Genomic DNA, 18772 nt, shown 5'->3' on the forward strand with positions numbered 1-18772 from the left:
CAGCACTCTTTGAGGTAGCACCATGGTGTAGCCGGAGGACACCCATTTTCCGTCCTCCTCTGGGTACCCTCTAGCCCAGGGGTGTGCAACTAATTTTTCCCCGCCGGACGCATTCGGTCTTCACCGAGGTCCAGAGGGCCGCACTGAAAATAGGCAATTCTTCCTTGCTGTCAACATTTGCACAAAATTGTCCTCTAACCATCCTTTTTTTAAATGTTCAATGCTTGATGCTTTGATGATTCAAGTGAAGAGACTTTATACATGTAGGTCTATTATCATCTCTACACAGTTCCTATTCGGTTGTAGTAATTTAAATGTAGATTGAGTTATACTTTTTTTACTCAAACCACCAGCATTGAATCGGCTCGCAGGCCCGATCCGATATGCTTGACACCTCTGAACTCATGAGTTCAAGGCAGTTAGAAGACAACCTACCCTCTAGCCTCATAAATTCGGGGCAGTAGAAGTGCACCACTGACAGCAGAGCGGCGCCATCACACATGTCCTTCATGAGGTCATCCAGCATGGGGAAGTGCTGGAGCTGCCGGCCAGAGAGGTGATCTCTACGGTATCGCACCTACACACACAGAAATGGGTCAGAGATCAGACAGGGGCAAGGACTGGGTCAGCCTGTGTGGGATGAACAGTCCTTCTCACACACAGATGCACGCACGCACACACACACACACAATCCACTGTAGTGGGTGTCTTCTTGGCAGCCTGCTCCTGCCAGTGACACAGCGGATTTAAATAGCTCTGTTTAGCTCTCTTGAGTTTATCCTGGGTCGGAGACAGTTGAGTTCACGATCCTCCTCTCTGCACGGACTTAACAGGTCATTTGAGGAGCTCTGCTTTGTTTGTTTGTTAAGTCATCAGCAGAAGTTGCATGCCAAGAAGAGCACAGCAAGAACAACACAACTACCACAACACCAACAGCCAGGAATCAGTGACAGAGTCAGTAGCTATCACATTCATTATGTAAGCTACACAGATAACACCAACCCTTACAATAAGCTCTTCTACAAGAGTAGAGATAAGAGACCAGTATGGCCTACAAATCATATTTAGATTTCTTTCACATTTATGGTCCAATCACAATGTACAGTTGAAGTCGGAATGTTTACATACACTTAGATTGGAGTCATTAAAACTCGTTGTTCAACCACTCTACAAATTTCTTGTTAACAAACTATAGTTTTGGCAAGTCGGTTAGGACATCTACTTTGTGCTTGACACAAGTAATTTTTCAAAAAATTATTTACAGATAGATTAATTCACTGTATCACAATTCCAGTGGGTTTGAAGTTACCATACACGAAGTTGACTGTGCCTTTAAACACCTTGGAAAATTCCAGAAAATTATGTCCTTGCTTTAGAAGCTTCTGATAGGCTAATTGACATCATTTGAGTCAATTGAATGTATACATTTCAAGGCCTACCTTCAAACTCAGTGCCTCTTTGCTTGACATCATGGGAAAATCAAAATAAATCAGCCAAGACCTCAGAAAAAAAATTGTAGACGTCCACAAGTCTCTTTCATCCTTGGGAGCAATTTCCAAATGCCTGAAGGTACCCCGTTCATCTGTACAAACAATAGTACGCAAGTATAAACACCATGGGACTACGCAGCCATCATACCGCTCAGGAAGGAGATGCGTTCTGTCTCCAATAGATGAACGTACTTTGGTGCGAAAAGTGCAAATCAATCCCAGAACAACAGCAAAGGACCTTGTGAAGATGCTGGAGGAAACAGGTACAAACGTATCTATATCCACAGTAGAACGAGTTCTATATCGACATAACCTGAAAGGCCGCTCAGCAAGTAAGAAGCCACTGCTCCAAAACCGCCATAAAAAAAGCCAGACTACGTTTTGCAACTGCACATGGGGACAAATATTGTACTTTTTGGAAAAAAGTCCTCTGGTCTGATGAAACAAAAATAGAACTGTTTGGCCATAATGCCCACCGTTAAGTTTGGAGGAAAAATGGGGAAGCTTGCAAGCCGAAGAACACCATCCCAACCGTGAAGCACGGGGGTGGCAGCATCATGTTGTGGGGGTGCTTTGCTGCAGGAGGGACTGGTGCACTTCACAAAATAGATGGCATCATAAGGCAGGAAGATTCTGTGGATATATTGAAGCAACATCTCAAGACATCAGTCAGGAAGTTAAAGCTTGGTCGCAAATGGAAGCATACTTCCAAAGTTGTGGCAAAATGGCTTAAGGACAACAAAGTAAAGGTATTGGAGTGACCATCACAAAGCCCTGACCTCAATCCCATTGAAAATTTGTGGGCAGAACTGAAAAAGCGTGTGCGAGCAAGGAGGCCTACAAACCGGACTCAGTTACACCAGCTTTGTCAGGAGGAATGGGCCAAAATTCACCCAACTTATTGTGGGAAGCTTGTGGAAGGCTACCTGAACTGTTTGACCCAAGTTAAGCAATTTAAAGGCATTGCTACCAAATACTAATTGAGTGTATGTAAACTTCTGACCCATTGGGAATGTGATGAAAGAAATAAAAGCTGAAAGAAATCATTCTCTCTACTATCATTCTGACATTTCACATTCTTAAAATAAAGTGGTGATCCTAACTGACCTAAAACAGGACATTTTTACTAGGCTTAAATGTCAGGAATTGTGAAAAACTGAGTTTAAATGTATTTGGTTAAGGTGTATGTAAACTTCCGACTTCAACTGTATATCTCAATTCTCTTGTTTTATTTTCTCTACATAAGCTTTGTTGCTAAATTAAAAGGTCAATACACTGCATTTCAAACAGTCAGGAATAATGTAATACATTCAGGGCTTGTAAAATTACTCCTAAACTAAATAGCTGAAAAGCTTTTAGTTGTAGCGCTTGCCACCCTCCTGACTTTCCACCGGCCTGTACTGGAAACTACACAGATTGAACAATACCATGTTTTGACCAAATGTAAACTTTCTGCACTCCCCCTTCCTCACTCAGTATCTTTCCATACACCTAGTTCTTATCTACTTTCCATTTACCCCAACATATACATTCATTAGATATGTAAAGTAGTCAATGACATGAATAAGTATATTTCAATCTCAAACCCAACACTAGTTTGTGGTTGGGTTTTGGCTTGCTGCCTATAATAGAGGTGATCCTACAAACTGTGTGATTCAATCTAACTATCTCACTGTGTGGATTGATTGACTTTCAGCTGATTCCTCGACAACCTATTTTATTTGTGTGGATTTAATCAGAATTGTTCCAAAATGAGTCTACCACTTTCTGCCACACGGGGAAAGTGACTTTTTCCAGATTGGCAGCAGCCCCGTTCAGAGACTATGGTGAATGTTTCATCCCATGTAGGAGCTGCACTTATTTCGCACAGTTCTCTGGATAATATTGGCCAGCCAAATTTCCAATGTGGAAACTGTCAGCTTACTGAGGAATATATATCTGAGCTGGACGTCCAGAAGCAAATTGAGACATTGCAGTGTATCCTGGATAGGTCCCCCTCTAAGACCTTTTCCTTTTCTACTCCTTAGCCTGGTCGTTGTGCCACTGCCTCACCACAATATTGCCACTGACTGGCCAAGGGCTGATCTCCCTAGTGAAGTCACCTCTCCCCTCACACCTGCCCTTCCCATCCTACCCCAACCTCCCATCGCAGGAGCCTGGACCCTCTCTTCATATTTCAAGACTGCATTAAGACATTGACTCGAAGACAGACCAAGCCCCACTCAGATAGTACCTCCCATCCTTTCTAAGCATTATCATCGTACTCTTGTCTATACTACTAGGGGTGTTGTCAGTTGTAATCTTTAACCCATTCATTTGAACTCCACTCTTAGATCTGCTATTGTTAGCTCAAAAGATAAAGCACTGTGTGAGCAGACCACAGTGGACTCAAGTTCAAATGTGAATTCCATAAACTTGAACTTGGTTTTCAAATCACGTAGAGGGCTTGGGCTGTTGCATGATAGCAATCAAAGCTCATGTAAGTCAGTTTCTAACATTCCATCATTGGTTACTCTGAGAGTTCCTCGTAATGACTTTGGCTGCAGCCTCAGGCCCTATGGTGTTAACCTTGGAAAAGCAATTCCAAAATTGTTCCTTCCTCTATTACTATTAGGGATAGACCAAATGGTGCAGTTCTATGCAATCTTATAGTCATTACAACTATATCAACCATCAGACAGGGCCTGCAACCGCCTATTGAACCTAGCTTGTTTGAGTTGGAATTTAAAATTGTGACTTTAAAATTCGTAAAGGACTTGGGTTAATGCATCTGAACATTAGGAGCTTACTTCCTAAACTGGATTACATCAAGATCTGGGTTATGCAGACAAATCCGGATATTCTGGTATTGACTGAATCTTGGATCTCTCGGGACATTCTGAGCTCTGATATTAATATTCAGGGTTATCATCTGTTCAGGAGCTGATAAGACAGGGTAGAGGTGGTGGAGTGGCCATTCCAATTAAAAATAACTTTATTGATATCCATTTCCCTTGACTAAAATTCGAAGTTATTATCCTGGGTGACAATCTAAAAAAACATGTGTTTGATCTAAACCTAACCCAGCAGGTGACTAAGCCTACACTGCCCAACCCTAGAGATCCTTCAAAATCAACTCTGAGCAATCGGGGGAGAAGGGCCTTGGTCAGGGAGGTGACCGAGAACCTGATGGTCACTCTGACAGAGCTCTAGAGTTCCTCTGTGGAGATAGGAGAACCTTCCAGAAGGACAACCAACTCTGCAGCACTCTACCCATCTGGCCTTTATGGTAGAATGGCCAGACGGAAGCCACTCCTCAGTAAAAGGCACGACAGCCCGCTTGAAGTTTGCTAAAAGGTAACTAAAGGACTCTCAGACCATGAGAAACAAGATTCTCTGGTCTGATGAAACCAAGATTGAAAACTTTGGCCTAAATGCCAAGTGTCATGTCTGGAGGAAACTAGGCACCACTCATCACCTGGCCAATACCATCCCTAAAGAGAAGCATGGTGGTGGCAACATCATGTTGTGGGGATGTTTTTCAGCGGCAGGGACTGGGAGACTAGTCAGGATCGAGGGAAAGATTGTGATTAATGTGTATTTTAGATTGTATTATACAGGGCACATTTGGAAAAGTGAAGGGGTGTGATATATAAACAGTATCTATTGTGTTTGTGTATTTTAGATTGTATTATACAGGGCACATTTGGAAAAGTGAAGGGGTGTGATATATAAACAGTATCTATTGTGTTTAATGTGTATTTTAGATTGTATTATACAGGGCACATTTGGAAAAGACACCTAGGTCTCAATATGTCTTCTCTGTCAAAATAAATGTTGAATAAAAAATGTAATAGAAAAATAGGTGTTCCACAATCATAAGAACCACTAAAAATGTTACTGTATTTAATCAAAATAATAGTTTAACCTGCTTTTTTCAATAATCACTGATCTGCTTTCAAGTCTCTCTATGAAAATGCCCTTTATGTAAAACATTTTTTTTACCAGAACCATGCACAATGCATATCCACTAATAATTACTAACTTCTGGCATCAGGCATTATAAAAAACCAACACAGGTCTCATAAACAATCTCTCAAGCACAAGCCCACATGCTAGTGAGTAGCCAGCTCATCTTTACATTTCAAGTCTAGCCAACTTGAATCCATTTGCTTGCTAAACAAGGTAGAACAGTTCAAGTGTTATAAATGCATCCGTCAGTCTCCAAATGTTTGAACAACATCATTGCACATGTATAAAACACAGATGAGACAGCAAGCACATAAGTCTGTGGCTGAAATGCTGTGAGCAGTAGAATCATTTTCATTGATACTCCCATTTTAGTAGGGTCTGCGGTTCTAAATAACCGGTGTCCATATGACCGATTCTGTTGGCCCAAACCTCAAGTGCAAATAGCGAGTTGAAACTGCTTCTTGTCAGAGAGGAAGAAGTGGTCTTCATCTTTGTAGTTGTAAGTGGTAGGGGCTTGGTACCTGTGTGCGAGTGGAAAGGTGCACACAGCGCAGAAGGAGCGAATGAGACGAGTCCATAAAGACAAACGCTCATATGAACTACAAAATATAAAAACATTGATACTTGCATTAACGGCATTTGGAACATCACACTAAAACATACTATTCATTTGATATATTTCCCAGCCCGAGAGACAAGAGGCAGTGGTGAATGGAGGTTGTATACAGGGGATAGCAGTGTAGCAGGTTAGAGGCGGTGAAAGGGCCGGGCTAATGGGGTGTACGTTACCACGCGAGACAACGCCACTGGTTCCAATAAGCCAGTGCATGCATGAGATCAGGCTGGACAGAGACACAGAGAGATGATTATGGACTCATGCGGTCCCCAGTCGCACACAAATACGTATTAAATACACATATTTAACCCCTTATTTTTGTCACAAATATTCTCCATTTAAGTGATAATGCCCTCGAAGCCGGTGTTTGGAGGATATATTGGCACGGGTGTTGTTAGGCCCGAGACAAAGTCAAGTTGGCAAAAGGTAGTATTTTTAGGGCTGGCTCTTTCACCAAAGGCTATAGCCTACATGGCTAATACACTATATTTACAAAAGTGTGTGGACACCCCTTCCAGTGAAGGGAAATATTAATGCTACAGCATACAATGACATTCTAGACGATTCTGTGCTTCCAACTTTGTGGCAACAGTTTGGGGAAGGCCCTTTCCTGTTTCAGTATGACAATGCCCCTGTGCACAAAGCAAGGTCCATACAGAAATGGTTTGTTGAGATTGGTGTGGAAGAACTTGACCTGCCTGCACAGAGCCCTGACCTCATCCCCATCGAACACATTTGGGATGAATTGGACCGCCGACTACGAGCCAGGCCTAATTGCCCAACATCAGTGCCCGACCTCACTAATGCTCTTGCTGCTGAATGGAAGGAAGTCCCCGCCACAATGTTCCAACATCTAGTGGAAAGCCTTCCCAGAAGGGTAGAGGCTGTTATAGCAGCAAAGGTGGGACCAACTCCATATTAATGCCTCTGATTTTGGAATTAGATGATCGATGAGCAGGTGTACATATACATTCAGTCATGTAGTGTATTATGAGACAGGTGGGCCATTTTAGCAATGAGCATGCTCCTGTAGCCTAACGGTAGTAGTAGCATTGTGGCAAAGTTAAAGATGGCTGAAGCCCGCCCGCGCCTTAGCAATGGTAGGTGAACACTGAGGGATGGAAATAAGAAATTGAAGAGAGAGAAAGTGAGAGTGAGTGAAAATGAAAGAAATCATGAGAAAAAATGAAAGCAATGCAGATAGTGCCAAAATAGCCCTTTGAATTGAAAGAATGCGAGAGATGGCTAGCGAGAGTGAGAGCGATAGCGAGAGAGACAGCGAGAGAGAGAAAGACAGCGAGAGTGAGCGTGCGAGACAGCGAGAGAAAGACAGCGAGAGTGAGAAAGACAGCGAGAGTGAGCGTGCGAGACAGCGAGGGGAAAACGCGAAGATACCTTTTGGTGGCTGGGGGACTCTAGCAGATGCTGCTTGATTATGGTCTCTTTCTCTGTGATCTCCTTCATCTTCATATTCACCTGGGGGACAGACAAGGGTCAGTACACTACACACATTGTCCCGCTCTCTCACACTCACACACACACACACAATAGCAGGCTTTTGTCCGATTAAATAATAGAAAACCTGAAAAATAAAATTGCCGCTAGCCAACTGTCTGGGAGAAGAAATTCCTGTTGCATAATAATGCTTTTTAGCCTATTCATTGTTGGAAATGCAATTCGATGTAAATACATTTGACTGGTCATGCTTAGCGGTTAATTTTCTTAATTTAGTGGAATTAAATTGCTGCGTGTACAGTATATTGGTTATGCATCTTATTTATCACACGCGTACAAGCATTCAGATACAGAGCCTTTGAGGTGAAAATCTGTCAACATCTGCTGCTGCAGCATCTTGTGGTGCTTTCAAGACAACTGGGAACTGAAAAATATGAGGTCAAATCATGACATCAGTAATGTTCAGGTCGGAGCTCTAGAAAGAGTTAGAATTCCGAGTTGGATGACCAGTTGACTTCAACACACTGAAATCAGAGATTTACGAGTTCCCAGTTGTTTTGAAAGTGGCATCAACTGGCAACGGAAGGCAGGCTTCATCAGCGCGTCACACACCACTGCAGTCGTTCTGCCCCTGAGCAAGGCGGTTAACCCACTGTTCCCCGTGCACCGAAGACGTGGATGTCGATTATGGCAGCCCCCAACACCTCTCTGGGTTAAATGCATTCAGTTGTACAATTGACTAGGTATCCCCCTTTCCCTTTTCCAATGAGCTGGAGGCAGTATGCATTTAGAAAACGTAGAAATATACTTAATTGTTTGAAAGCTTTAACGTTGAACGTTTTAATACACGAGGCATGTCTTACCATGCTTCAAAGTAGCCCATTAGATCTCCTCTCGTTCTAAATTTCCGACAGATATTTTCATCTCGGTCACATGAAACCGCTCTCGTGTGCAGTGTCCTTTTGACAACAGTGTTTTCCTGCTAATTGCATTTTGGAACAAACATTTGCACGCAGCCTACTGCCTTTAGCACATTAATGCGCTTACAATTTGAAGAAATAGGTTTATAAATATTCTGATCTTTTGCATCAGACTCATTGTTTTTCAAAGTAAAAATAAATAAATAAGAATATGTAAACTACTGTAGGCCTACTGGTTATATGAATTTGGGATCTGTTTGGAATAGGCTATTTATTTCTGGACAAGCTGACCAATAGAATAGGTAGCTTAAACTTTTCTACTATAGTAGAATGACATAGGCTAGCGATTTTGCCGTTCGTCACTTGTCGTGTTGGCTGAGGAAAAGTAAAAAAGTAGTTATCAGAATTCAGTAAGAAGGACCGCACATCGTTGCATCCTCGACTTGCATGTTCTGTTCATATGAATGACCATATTCTAAATGTAATTTCTGTCATTCTGAGCACCGTGGGTGGACTCCCTAATCAGGTTACGCACCCAATGCATATGGGTCCGTTAAATTTCTTAAATGTCCGATAAATTAAAATGTTGCCAGTCAAATGTCCGGTGACACATTTTCACCCTGACGCACGCACGGCTCACCTTGTTGATCCAGAAGACCATGGCGTCCTCCAGGTCAAAGGGCAGCTCCTTGGAGGCACTGAAGGTGGAGAAGCGTTTGACGCAGCCTACCACCCGCTCTATGCTGATCATCTCCACTGTGTGTGCCATCATCAGGGAATCAATTAGTGGTATGTGGGAACTCTGTACACACAGGGGAGAAACAATATATGTTTAGGATGTTTGCTCCTACCCTACTCGATTGATCGTTTAAGGCAGTGGTTCCCAAACTTTTTATAGTCCCGTACCCTTCAAACATTCAACCTCCAGCTGCGTACCCCCTCTAGCAACAGGGTCAGCAAATGTTGTTTTTTGCCATCATTGTAAGTCTGCCACACACATTTATTAAACATAAATGTGTGTGGGAAGTGACAAAGAGCTCTTACAGGACCAGGGCACAAATAATAATAATCAATAATTTTGCTCTTTATTTAACCATCTTGCATATAAAACCTTATTTGTTCATTGAAAATTGTGAGTAACTCACCACAGGTTAATGTGAAGGGAGTGCTTGAAAGGATGCACATAACTCTGCAATGTTGGGTTGTATTGGAGAGAGTATCAGTTTTAAATAATTTTTAACAAGGTCTGTGCCTGTATTTAGTTTTCATGCTAGTGAGGGCCGAGAATCCACTCTCACATAGGTACGTGGTTGCAAAGGGCATCAGTGTCTTAACAGCGCGATTTGGTCTTGTGTGTGTTCTCCTGGCCGACACACAATATGAAAACTTCTGACTTCAACTGTATATATATATATATATAATATACAAAAGTACTGTACCAGTCAAAAGTTTGGACACACCTACTCTTTCCAGGATTTTTCTTTATTTTTACTATTTTCTACATTGTAGAATAATAGTGAAGACATCAAAACTATGAAATAACACATATGGAATCATGTAGTAACCGAAAAAGTGTTAAACAAATCAAAATATATTTTATATTTGAGATTCTTCAAAGTAGCCACCCTTTGCACATTCTCAGCATTTTCTCAACCAGCTTCATGAGGTAGTCACCTGGAATGCATTTCAATTAACAGGTGTGCCTTTTTAAAAGTGAATTTGTGGAATTTCCCAATACAATATACACATTTTAAACTATTCATGCATAAATACATGTGTAGGGTTGGGTACTGTACAGTGGGCTCCAAAATTACTGGCACCTCTGATGTGCAATGCACCAACAATACTATAGAGAGAAACTCAAAATACTAACATGTGAGAAATACTGTACTTTATTCATGTTTCAATGGAACCCACCAAAATAATTTATTGATTTAATTAAAAAATCAATGTCCTCCAAATCAAGGTTTCACAATTAATGGCACCCTTAAAGATTATTGTAAATAACATCTACCAACATTAAACCAGGAATTCAATTGCACTTATTTAAGTTTATCTAAGTGTTAAGAAACTATATTGAGCCATTATATCACTTTCTGTTTTACTAGGGTATAAAAACATGGTAACACGCATGCAATGTCCCTTTGTCATCCAACACCATGAAGAAAACAAAATAACTGGCAGTTCAAACGAGACAGATGGGCATAGACCTTCATCAATCTGGTAATGGCTACAAGAAGATCCACAAACGATTGAATATACCACTGAGCACTGTCAGGGCAATTATTTTTTTTAATCAAAAGATATGGAACAGTTAACCTCACGGGGAGAGGATGCAAATGCAAATCCCTCCAGGATAGGGAGGATGGTGAGAGAAGTAACAAAATCCCCAATAATCACTGAGAAAGAATTGCAGGCCTTGGTGGCGTCTTGGGGTCACCAGGTTTCAAAAAGCACCATCAGACACCAGGCTCTTTGGAAGGGTTGCCAGAAGAAAGCCCTTTCTGACCCCAAGACACAGACTCAAGCGCAGACTCAAAATTTAACATTTTGGTCAGATACAGCATTGGCATGTTTGGCGTCGAAACAGAGATGCATACAAGGAGAGGTACCATATACCCACGGTGAAATATGGTGGTGGATCAGTAATGTTTTGGGGCTGTTTTAATTCCAGAGGTCCAGGGGCACTGGTTAAGATTGATGGCATAATGAATTCCACCAAGTATCAGGCAATTTTGGCTGACAATCTGGTTGCCTCTGCCAAAAGGCTGGGACTTGGCCATAGGTGGACTTTCCAACAAGACAATGACCCAAAACATACCTCAAGATCCAACAAAATCAATGTTCGGCCATCTCAGTCGCCGGACCTCAACCCAATAGAAAACCTGTGGGCTGAGTTGAAGAGGGCAGTTGATAAGCGCAAACCTAAGAATGTGAAGGATCTTGAAAGGATCTGCATAGAGGTATGGTCCAAAATCCCTCAAAATGTGTTCCTTAACCTTGTCAAACACTACAGGAAAAGACTCCATGCTGTTAACCTTGCCAGAGGTGGTTGCACCAAGCACTAAATGAGGAGTGGCAATAATTATGAAACCTTGATTTGGAGGACATAGATTTTTTAATTAAATCAATAAATGATTTTGGTGGGTTCCATTGAAACATGAATAAAGTACAGTATTTCTCACATGTTGGTATTTTGAGTTTCTCTATAATTAGATTGTTTACATTTTTTTTAAAGTATTGTTTGTGCATAGCCAGTCAGGGGTGCCAGTAATTTTGGAGCCCACTGTATATCGGGGTGTTTTGAAATATCCGTGGTATGAATTGCCAAACCATCTGAACTAGAGTTTTTTTTTAAACATTTGAATATTTGTACTAGGTTAATAGATAAAGCAGTTTACCCAGCTGTGTATTTGGTTTGCTAACTTGCTATCTAAGTGGCATCTTAAGAGCAGTCAGAGAAAATCCCCTCTTGGATTAAGATCCCTGCTGTTTAGTAATATTTGTATTGTGCGTGCAGAAAACTGAGTAGCCTTTGAGATACTTGTATAACTTTATGAACTGGGTCGTCCGTCCTTGCAATTAGTTTCTTTGCACTCGTTAGCATTTAGCTAGCACCTGCTATGGGAATTTGCTAGTACTTGTTAGCATTTGTTAGTATTCTGGTAACAGGTCACATGGAATAAATCAGAAGCAAACAGGGATGGACTACCTTAACTACCTTCTAGCTGTCTAGTCTGTGTTTTATAAATGTGCAATGAGTATAAAATCGACGCATTTATATAAGGAATTGGCAACTCGTTCTCATTCTGAGAAATAAGCATCTTCTTATCCAGTTAGGCCACTTGATTTCAACATCTAAACAAAGTGAACAGGCTATGTTGTTCAAACAGTTGGAGACTGACGGATGCATTTATAACAGTTGAACTGTTCTACCTTGTTTAGCAAGCAAATGGATTCAAGTTGGCTAGACTTGAAATATAAAGATGAGCTGGCTACTCACTAGCATGTGGGCTTGTGCTTGAGAGATTGTTTATGATACCTGTGTTAGTTTTCTATATTGCCTGCTACCAGAAGTTTGTCTTAGTGGATATGCATTGTGCATGTTTCTGGTTAAATTTGTAACAAAAATAGCATTTTCATAGACTTGAAAGCCAAATCAGTGATTATTGATAAAATAATTAAATTGATGGTCTTATGGTTGTGGAAGGCTTATATTTAGCCTTGGTATAATTTCACAAGCCCTGAATTCATTCAATTATTCCTGACTGTTTGAAATGCAGTGTATTGACCTTTAATAGTGCAACAATGCTCATTTAGAGAAAACTCGCCCATAAGTTTGAAAAAAAATGGAGATAGGATTTTTTGGCCATATCACCCAGCCCCATCTCCAACCATGTGATGGCAGGTGATGTAAAGCCATAACAAGCAGGGCTTTTTCAACAACAAATTATGATCAATAACATCAAAGGCTGCATTGAAATCTAACAATGCAGCTCCAACTATCATCTAATTATCCATTTAGCCAAACAGTCATGTGAGTCAGTGCAGTACAAGTTGAATGCCTTTCCCTACAGTACATGCATGCTGAAAGTCAGTAGGTAACTTGTTCTCTGGAAAATAGCATTGTATTTGGTCAAACACGGGGAACTTTTAGTAAACACATCAGTTTACTAAGAGTAGGCAGCAAACTGATTGGGCGGCTGTTAGAGCGAGCAACGGGTGCGTTACTATTTTTAGGCAGTGGAACTACTTTAGCTTCCTTCCACACCTGTGGATACACTCCTTTAGGCTTTGGATAAAGATATGGCAAATACAGATGGCAATCGAGTCTGCTACCATTCTCAACAGTTTCCTGTGTAGGTTGTCTATACCTGGTGGCTTATCATTATTGATGGATAACTATCATTTTTCAATCACAATCACCTCTCCCAACCTAACTTGACCAAATTCAAAACAGCAATCCTTCTCTTTCATCAGATCTTCAATACACAAATATGATGGTTCACTGTTCAATTTTGTCCACTTTACCAGCGGGTGAGGATGAGGTGCGGGGGGGGGGGGGGGGTGCTGTGGGATTATTGAAGACACTCTTTGAAGAGGTAGGGTTTCAGATGTTTTCGGAACATGGGCAGGGACATTGCTGTCCTAGCTTCAGGGGGAACCTGGTTCCACCATTGGGGTGCCAGGACAGAGAAGTGCTTTGACTGGGCTGAACAGGAGCCGAGAGACCAGAGGTGGCAGAACGGAGTGCTCGGGTTGGGTGTAGGGTTTGAACATATCCTGAAGGTAGGGAGGGGCAGTTCATCTTGCTGCTCCGGTAGGCAAGTAACCATGGTCTTGTAGCAGATGCAAGCTTTGACTGGAAGCCGGTGGAGTGTGTGGAGGAGCGGGTTGACGTGATAACTTGGGAAGGTTGAACACCAGGTGGGCTGCAGCGTTCTGGATAACTTGCAGGGGTTTGATGGCACAAGCTGGGAGCCCAGCCAACAGCGAGTTACAGTAGTCCAGACGGGTGCCTGGATAAGCACGTGCGCTGCTTCCTGTGTGAGCTAGGCTCGTACTCTACGGATGTTGAAGAGCAGGAACTGCTTTTGTTTGCAGAAAACGACAGGGTGTTGTCTAGGGTCACGCCAAGGTTCTTTGCACTCTGGGAGGGGGACACTGTGGACTTGGGAGTGGGCAGGCCTTCCAAGGGAGGAAGAGCAGCTCCGTCTTGTCGAGGTTGAGCTTGAGGTGGTGGGCTGACATCCAAGCTGTTTCTTTACAGACGCATGCTTGTCAACAACTGGTAAGAATAATTGTACAAATACTCCAAGTGCTGCATCTGGATTCACTTCCTCATACACATCAGGCCAACATACATTTTTTAGAGTCCTGAGAATTTATTTTTGTATGATCTCTTAGAAATAAACTTTAGGCCCTGCCTTTGGTTCCTCGGATTTCCTTGTTATTGCCACCATGTTATGGTCACAACAATTGGAACTGACATTGTTTAGGAGCAAAGCTCTGCAGCATTTGTGAAGATATGATCAATACATGTGGATTTCACAGATGCAACACTATCTAACACTAACACTAGTTGGTTGAGTGATAACCCGGGTCATATTGAGCCACCCTTTTTTCTAGGAAACCATACACAATTATTCGTTTGACCAAATATTTAGGAAGAGGTCATCATTTCATAGAGTCTGAAAGAAGAAACCACATGGAGGTTTCATGATGCTTGTATCTAAATGTAACCGGTGTGAAATGGCTAGCTAGTTTGCAGGGTGCTCGCGAATAGCGTTTCAATCGGTGACGTCACTCGCTCGGAGACCTTGAAGTAGTTGTTCCCCTTGCTCTGCAAGGGCCGCGGCTTTTGTGGAGCGACGGGTAACGATGCTTCGAGGGTGGCTGTTATCTATGTGTGCAGAGGGTCCCTGGTTCGAGCCCAGGTAGTGGCGAGGAAAGGGACGGAAGCTATACTGTTACACTCCTAAGGAGGTCTTGATTTCTTTTGATTTTCCCATGATGTCAAGCAAAGAGGCACTGAGTTTGAAGGTAGGCCTTGAAATACACTGCTCAAAAAAATAAAGGGAACACTTAAACAACACAATGTAACTCCAAGTCAATCACACTTATATGAAATCAAACTGTCCACTTAGGAAGCAACACTGATTGACAATAAATTTCACATGCTGTTGTGCAAATGGAATAGACAAAAGGTGGAAATTATAGGCAATTAGCAAGACACCCCCAAAAAAGGAGTGATTCTGCAGGTGGTGACCACAGACCACTTCTCAGTTCCTATGCTTCCTGGCTGATGTTTTGGTCACTTTTGAATGCTGGCGGTGCTCTCACTCTAGTGGTAGCATGAGACGGAGACTACAACCCACACAAGTGGCTCAGGTAGTGCAGTTCATCCAGGATGGCACATCAATGCGAGCTGTGGCAAAAAGGTTTGCTGTGTCTGTCAGCAAACCACATTTGTGGCCTGCTGGAGGTCATTTTGCAGGGCTCTGGCAGTGCACCTCCTTGCACAAAGGCGGAGGTAGCGGTCCTGCTGCTGGGTTGTTGCCCTCCTACGGCCTCCTCCACATCTCCTGATGTACTGGCCTGTCTCCTGGTAGCGCCTCCATGCTCTGGACACTACGCTGACAGACACAGCAAACCTTTTTGCCACAGCTCGCATTGATGTGCCATCCTGGATGAACTGCACTACCTGAGCCACTTGTGTGGGTTGTAGACTCCGTCTCATGCTACCACTAGAGTGAGATCCAAAGAACACCATACCTACTGTGAAGCATGGGGGTGGAAACATCATGCTTTGGGGCTGTTTTTCTGCAAAGGGACCAGGACGACTGATCCGTGTAAAGGAAAGAATGAATGGGGCCATGTATCGTGAGATTTTGAGTGAAAACCTCCTTCCATCAGCAAGGGCATTGAAGATGAAACGTGGCTGGGTCTTTCAGCATGACAATGATCCCAAACACACCGCCCGGGAAATGAAGGAGTGGCTTCGTAAGAAGCATTTCAAGGTCCTGGAGTGGCCTAGCCAGTCTCCAGATCTCAACCCCATAGAAAATCTTTGGAGGGAGTTGAAAGTCCGTGTTGCCCAGCAACAGCCCCAAAACATCACTGCTCTAGAGGAGATCTGCATGGAGGAATGGGCCAAAATACCAGCAACAGTGTGTGAAAACCTTGTAAAGACTTACAGAAAACGTTTGACCTCTGTCATTGCCAAAAAAGGGTATAGAACAAAGTATTGAGATGAACTTTTGTTATTGACCAAATACTTATTTTCCACCATAATTTGCAAATAAATTCATTAAAAATCCTACAATGTGATTTTCTGGATTTCTTTTTCTCATTTTGTCTGTCATAGTTGAAGTGTACCTATGATGAAAATTACAGGCCTCTCTCATCTTTTTAAGTGGGAGAACTTGCACAATTGGTGACTGACTAAATACTTTTTTGCCCCACTGTAGCTAGGTGTCATCTAAAATAACCCTAATATATTAGACAGTTCTTATTTGATTAATGGTGGTCGGACCCATCTATGTGAAGCTAGCCACAATAAGGTTTAGCCACAATACTGGACTATGCGGTTAGTCTTCAGAATAAAAGTAAGGCATAATTCTACTATTTGTATTAATTTGCATTACTGTGAATTAAATATTTTTATTTTGAAGGCAAACTGCAAATTCCATTATTGTGCCTAATCCTTATTGTGGCCAGCTTCACAACACATAACCCGGTCCGGTCGAGCATCACTAGCCAGCTGCTTATAACGTTAGCTTTGGGCAACAGGGTTAAGTAGCTGGCTAGCTATTTATTTTCATGAAATAAAGTTCAATTTCCATAGGCGAACAACAAGTGGCAACCTAGCTAATACTTAGTCACAAGGATTCCTAAATCCTTGCTAAGAATAATGAAAATGACTGCAGTTTCTACTGGTCATTGTTTTCAGGCTGGTTGTATTGGTGCTACAGTGAGGGAAAAAAGTATTTGATCCCCTGCTGATTTTGTACGTTTGCCCACTGACAAAGAAATGATCAGTCTATAATTTTAATGGTAGGTTTATTTGAACAGTGAGAGACAGAATATCAACAAAAAAATCCAGAAAAACGCTTGTCAAAAATGTTATGAATTGATTTGCATTTTAATGAGGGAAATAAGTATTTGACCCCTCTGCAAAACATGACTTAGTACTTGGTGGCAAAACCCTTGTTGGCAATCACAGAGGTCAGACATTTCTTGTAGTTGGCCACCAGGTTTGCACACATCTCAGGAGGGATTTTGTCCCACTCCTCTTTGCAGATCTTCTTCAAGTCATTAAGGTTTCGAGGCTGACGTTTGGCAACTCGAACCTTCAGCTCCCTCCACAGATTTTCTATGGGATTAAGGTCTGGAGACTGGCTAGGCCACTCCAGGACCTTAATGTGCTTCTTCTTGAGCCACTCCTTTGTTGCCTTGGCCGTGTGTTTTGGGTCATTGTCATGCTGGAATACCCATCCACGACCCATTTTCAATACCCTGGCTGAGGGAAGGAGGTTTTCACCCAAGATTTGACGGTACATGGCCCCGTCCATCGTCCCTTTGATGCGGTGAAGTTGTCCTGTCCCTTTAGCAGAAAAACACCCCCAAAGCATAATGTTTCCACCTCCATGTTTGACGGTGGGGATGGTTTCTTGGGGTCATAGGCAGCATTCCTCCTCCTCCAAACACGGCAAGTTGGGTTGATGCCAAAGAACTCCATTTTGGTCTCATCTGACCACCACGTTCACCCAGTTGTCCTCTGAGTCATTCAGATGTTCATTGGCAAACTTCAGACGGGCATGTATATGTGCTTTCTTGAGCAGGGGGACCTTGCGGGCGCTGCAGGATTTCAGTCCTTCACGGCATAGTGTGTTACCAATTGTTTTCTTGATGACTATGGTCCCAGCTGCCTTGAGATCATTGACAAGATCCTCCTGTGTAGTTCTGGGCTGATTCCTCACCGTTCTCATGATCATTGCAACTCCACGAGGTGAGATCTTGCATGGAGCCCCAGGCTGAGGGAGATTGACAGTTCTTTTGTGTTTCTTCCATTTGCGAATAATCACAGAAACTGTTGTCACCTTCTCACCAAGCTGCTTGGCGATGGTCTTGTAGCCCATTCCAGCCTTGTGTAGGTCTACAATCTTGTCCCTGACATCCTTGGAGAGCTCTTTGGTCTTGGCCATGGTGGAGAGTTTGGAATCTGATTGATTGATTGCTTCTGTGGACAGGTATCTTTTATACAGGTAAGAAACTGAGATTAGGAGCACTCCCTTAAAGAGTGTGCTCCTAGTCTCCGTTCGTTACCTGTATGAAAGACACCTAGGAGCCAGAAATCTTTTTGATTGAGAAGGGGTCAAATACTTATTTCCCTCATTAAAATGCAAATCAATTTATAACATTTTTGACATGCATTTTTCTGGATATTTTTGTTGTTATTCTGTCTCTCACTGTTCAAATAAACCTACCATTAAAATTATAGACTGATAATTTCTTTGTCAGTGGGCAAACGTACAAAATCAGCAGGGGATCAAATACTTTTTTCCCTCACTGTAGCTAGGTACCAAGCTAAAGCTATATACCCCAGAACAAATTATGCTTTATTACCAACGAGGTATTGTAAACACATCGTTTGTGTCCGGGGTTTGCTTGTTTGTAGACTTTTTTGTTCAGCTTTGACAGTGCAACTGTATCTTTTTTGACTCACAAAGACCCAAACGGCGTTCCATAATATGTATGTCGTGAAGCTAATAGCAGAGACGCTATTACTGTGGAACTCCGATAGGGCAACATCTGAAAATTAGCGCACTTGGTAGTGT

General features: G+C 42.3%; 1 protein-coding gene across 3 annotated transcripts in view; it reads right to left on the bottom strand.

The window, feature by feature from the left end:
• Nucleotides 1-18772, bottom strand: part of LOC139544465 (calmodulin-regulated spectrin-associated protein 1-B-like) — a 112371-nt gene that overhangs the window by 61382 nt on the left and 32217 nt on the right. For all 3 annotated transcript variants that reach the window (XM_071351591.1, XM_071351589.1, XM_071351592.1), the window contains exons 4-6: nt 9073-9234; nt 7453-7533; nt 436-577 (exon numbers count right to left, since the gene is read on the bottom strand). In XM_071351591.1, the coding sequence (XP_071207692.1) occupies nt 436-577; nt 7453-7533; nt 9073-9234 (385 nt within the window). The remainder of the gene's footprint in view (nt 1-435; nt 578-7452; nt 7534-9072; nt 9235-18772) is intronic.

Source organism: Salvelinus alpinus, chromosome 18, assembly GCF_045679555.1.
Source record: "Salvelinus alpinus chromosome 18, SLU_Salpinus.1, whole genome shotgun sequence".
NCBI lineage: Eukaryota > Metazoa > Chordata > Actinopteri > Salmoniformes > Salmonidae > Salvelinus > Salvelinus alpinus.